The sequence below is a fragment of the Bombyx mori genome, chromosome 10 (assembly GCF_030269925.1).
Source record: "Bombyx mori chromosome 10, ASM3026992v2".
Taxonomy (NCBI): Eukaryota; Metazoa; Arthropoda; class Insecta; order Lepidoptera; family Bombycidae; genus Bombyx; species Bombyx mori.
The window spans coordinates 15,428,926-15,432,536 of record NC_085116.1 but is presented as its reverse complement, the minus strand read 5'-3'; the positions used below and the strand labels follow the sequence as shown (position 1 = coordinate 15,432,536).

Sequence of the window (3,611 nt, the reverse complement as noted above, 5' to 3'; positions counted from 1 at the left end):
ATTGGGGGCCTATCCGGCTATTATAACTGCCCCGTAGCTATGCATTCTGCCTAACAGTCAACAAAAACGAGTTTGTCTTCGAAGGTTTTTTAAAGCAAATAAGAAACAGCTACATCGATGAGTCTTAACATAACGTGGCCATTGCCACCGCCGTCTATGACTTTACCCACACGCTCGGTAATCACTGGTTTAGTCGACAAATGCATTGATCGATATAAGCCCTAGAGGCCCTCACTTCCTGAGTTCGCCTGCTGTACGCCGGTCTTTTCACAATTTCAGGCAGCAAAGGACTAAAGATGAAACCCCGCTCTATACGCTGCATGAAGTTTTTTCTGACGCTCTTCAATGTGATTTGCATCGTGAGTGATTATTTGCTAACGATAATTGATTTTGGTTTGGGTTGATTTGGTTCCTTGTAATTCTGTTGTGTGCCAAAAGGGCTTGCAGCTTGTTTTCACAAAAAAGCGTCGATTTTTCTGTGAAGCCATAATGAATCATTTTACATTACGTAAATGTAAAGTGGCTTTACAATTGATTTATTCGTTGCCAAATACTCGTACGTTAAGTAGTAGTGTTTAAGTGTAGTATTTATTCTTTTGAATAGGTCTTTGGTTTGATTTTGATGGCCATTTGCGTCATTAATATGCGCGACAAGAAGAATCGTCCGGATCAACAATCAGCTTTGTCAAGAGGTGTGCTGTCATTCCTCTTAACTCTTGGTTTCTGTTTGGCTGTAACTGGTGTTTTGGGCTGCGTCGGTGCTTTGAGAGAGCACGTTAAAGTACTTTATGTGGTGAGAATTATTTAGTCAATTTCTACATTTATATTTTGATGTACTTTGCTGTGGTTAAATTTTTTGTTTGGGATTTTTTTCATTTCGTCTGTAGCATGCTTGCTTCTTCATATTCCTGGTATCAGTCGAGCTGGTGGTAGGAGTCGGAGGGGCGGTCCTTAGCGCTTGGGTCGGCGGGAGCAACGAACTACGAATGCAATTTTACAAAAACGCTACCGTGGAAGACGAAGTATCGAAACATCACAATTTCTGGGACAGCTTACAGTCCGAGGTAAATTCAGATCGAATTTGATCAAAATAATTATTAATAAATTTAGTTTGCTTATATAATTTTGGAAGTTTACGTTTTTGGCTGTGATACTAAACGTTTGTAAGACTCGCGTTCCAAAGCCATGAAATAAATACGCAGATTAAAGTAGTTCACTTAATTCTGTATTGGTTTATTTGTAAGTCCACTTGTACAATATTTAGGTATCTGCTCACTACGGTACTGAATACACTGCTTTCTGTCTCGTTTTTTCAGACTACCGCCTTTTTTTATTATGTCACGTCCCCACTACTGAAATTGCTCCCACCAACAGTGTTGCTATTTGGCAATCCGAAAATTGCCTTAATATTAACAAATTTAATTATTTTACAACAAACCTTACACGTTTTTGTCAGAATAAATGTTGTGGCGTGGACGGTCCCCAAGATTACGCCATACTGCATCGAGACATTCCGGCCTCATGCTGCGCCCGAGCTTATCCTCTCCGCGAGGGTGGAGCCCGTCGACATTTGTACGCTACCTGTATTTCGGAAAGGACATACTACAAGGCAGGTTGCGAAGAGGCTCTCCGACAGAAGAAAACCATGAAAGGAAACATTTTTATTAGTACAGGAATCGTTTTCGCTTTATTGGAGGTACGTGTAAAAATATTTTTAGTTACAAAATTACATGATCATTTTTATAATATAGACTAGCTGTGCCCGTCCGCTGCGCTGGGCATTTAAAATTAACACTTTTATTTCACCCTCATAAAGATTCTCATCATTAACACCCTCGCAACTAGTGTAGGAAGTCCAACACTCATATAAATATTAGCCTATCCATGAAATACATGTATTTTCTACATGGATACCAAGTCAAGTCAATCGGATGCATGGCTCAGTAGTTATAATGGAACATCCGTAAAAACCACTGTAGATTTATATATTAGTATAGATAAAGACACCAATAAACGTTTACCATTAGGTAACATTAAGCATTGATCTCAAAGGGCAGTGCTATTCTTTTACAATATCGTTGATTGGTTGGTTCCAAATTGTACAACCAAATTTAGAGTAGTTGTTAAAATGATGCTTTATTTACATTTGATAGTCATTAAAAATTATCTTTTTCAAATACTCCACAGTCATTTCTTAGTCTCGATTAATTACCTTCTTCATAACACACTTGCCTGATACTTGTTTGATGTCTTTGGAAAATTGTATCCGTATAAGAATAAATCTTTTGTTTGAAATAAGGAAGTAAGGTAGGTAAGGTATTTAAGGTTTGTATCAGCTATAAGAAACTATCGGATCAACCAGAAATTTGATGATTGACTGCGTGAAATAAAAGATAATGCATCAAGAATTACTAGCGACTCGCCCTCGCTTCGCTTCGGAAACCGTAATTTATTATTAATTTCCTCACTATTTAATGGATGTTATTATACATATAAACCTTTCTGTTCAATCACTCTATCTATTTTAAAACAAACGTATCAAAATCCGTTGCGTAGTTTTAAAAATTTAAGCATACATAGGGATATAGGGACAGAGAAAGCGACTTTGTTTTATACTATGTAGTGAGTGGGGTAGCATTCAGTTTGTATTCATTCTGTAGCACTCCGAATATGTTTGTATTTAGAAAATTAAAAAGAAACACGTTTACCTCAAAATTTCGTTACTGAGCTTAACTCATGCATACGTTTTTAAACTATTTGTTTGTTTCACAGATATTCTGCATTGTCTTGGCTTTGTGGATGGCTAGAACTATAAGAGTCGAACGTCGGAAGCTACAACAAAATTTACAAGCACATTTCGAAACATAAAACTGGTCTTGTTCAGTCCATACTGCGTTGTCACAATGTTAAATTTTTTATGATTAAAGGGGATTTTAGCTGTTAATGGAAAAGTGCTTAGGCGTTTATTCGCATGCATACTCACACGCTATTGTTTTTAGGAATACATTTTTGCTGTTTGCCAATGGTATTGGTGTCAACTCTATTCATAGTGTATTCTATTTTGGTCTGCGATACGGTAGTTTAATGTTATCTAGCTTCAAAGCCTCACTCACTATCTTTGTGTGATTCGTAGGATAAGACACTTATATTAAAATTCGATTCCCTATATCTTTTAATTAATATTATTGCATTTAAGGTTTTTAGAATTTAGAAGACTGTCAGATTTGGAATGTAAGGAATTTTCACGTGTTCACATGTCTTTCAAGGAAATTTTATTAAGCATCATTTTATGAGGTTGTTAGATATTATTCTTATTACTAAGTAAGATTAAATTGATAAAATATACCACGTTAGCAACGAAGAGTTAGAACTTTATTTTCACCATTTAAGCCTACAATGCAGAAATGGTGCACAACGTGACGTTCTGTTATTTTTTGATTTTGCTGCCATCTTTTGACAACAAAATTCCCTTCATTGGGAATAGTAGTAATACTTTGGGTTTTGATAAATCAGGATATGAATTGGTGAAAACGTCACTCTTGTAAGAAGATGAATTATCACCTTCTTACAAGAGTGTACTTGTAAGAAGGTGAATTATCACCTTCTTACAA

General features: G+C 36.2%; 1 protein-coding gene across 1 annotated transcript; it reads left to right on the top strand.

The window, feature by feature from the left end:
• The first annotated feature begins 643 nt into the window (after positions 1 to 643).
• Positions 644 to 2,868, top strand: LOC105841985 (23 kDa integral membrane protein). Its single transcript, XM_012692225.3, has 4 exons — positions 644 to 793; positions 888 to 1,064; positions 1,457 to 1,696; positions 2,773 to 2,868. The coding sequence occupies exons 1-4, from the start codon at positions 644 to 646 to the stop codon at positions 2,866 to 2,868; spliced, it is 663 nt and encodes a 220-aa protein (XP_012547679.3).
• Positions 2,869 to 3,611: the final 743 nt, after the last annotated feature.

Excerpts from the sequence above, each read along its gene's own strand:
- LOC105841985 (XM_012692225.3), top strand. The coding sequence starts at position 644 with ATGCGCGACAAGAAGAATCGTCCGGATCAACAATCAGCTTTGTCAAGA. Across the intron at positions 794-887 it reads ACGTTAAAGTACTTTATGTG|CATGCTTGCTTCTTCATATT; the intron begins GTGAGAATTATT and ends TTTCGTCTGTAG. Across the intron at positions 1,697-2,772 it reads TCGTTTTCGCTTTATTGGAG|ATATTCTGCATTGTCTTGGC; the intron begins GTACGTGTAAAA and ends TTTGTTTCACAG.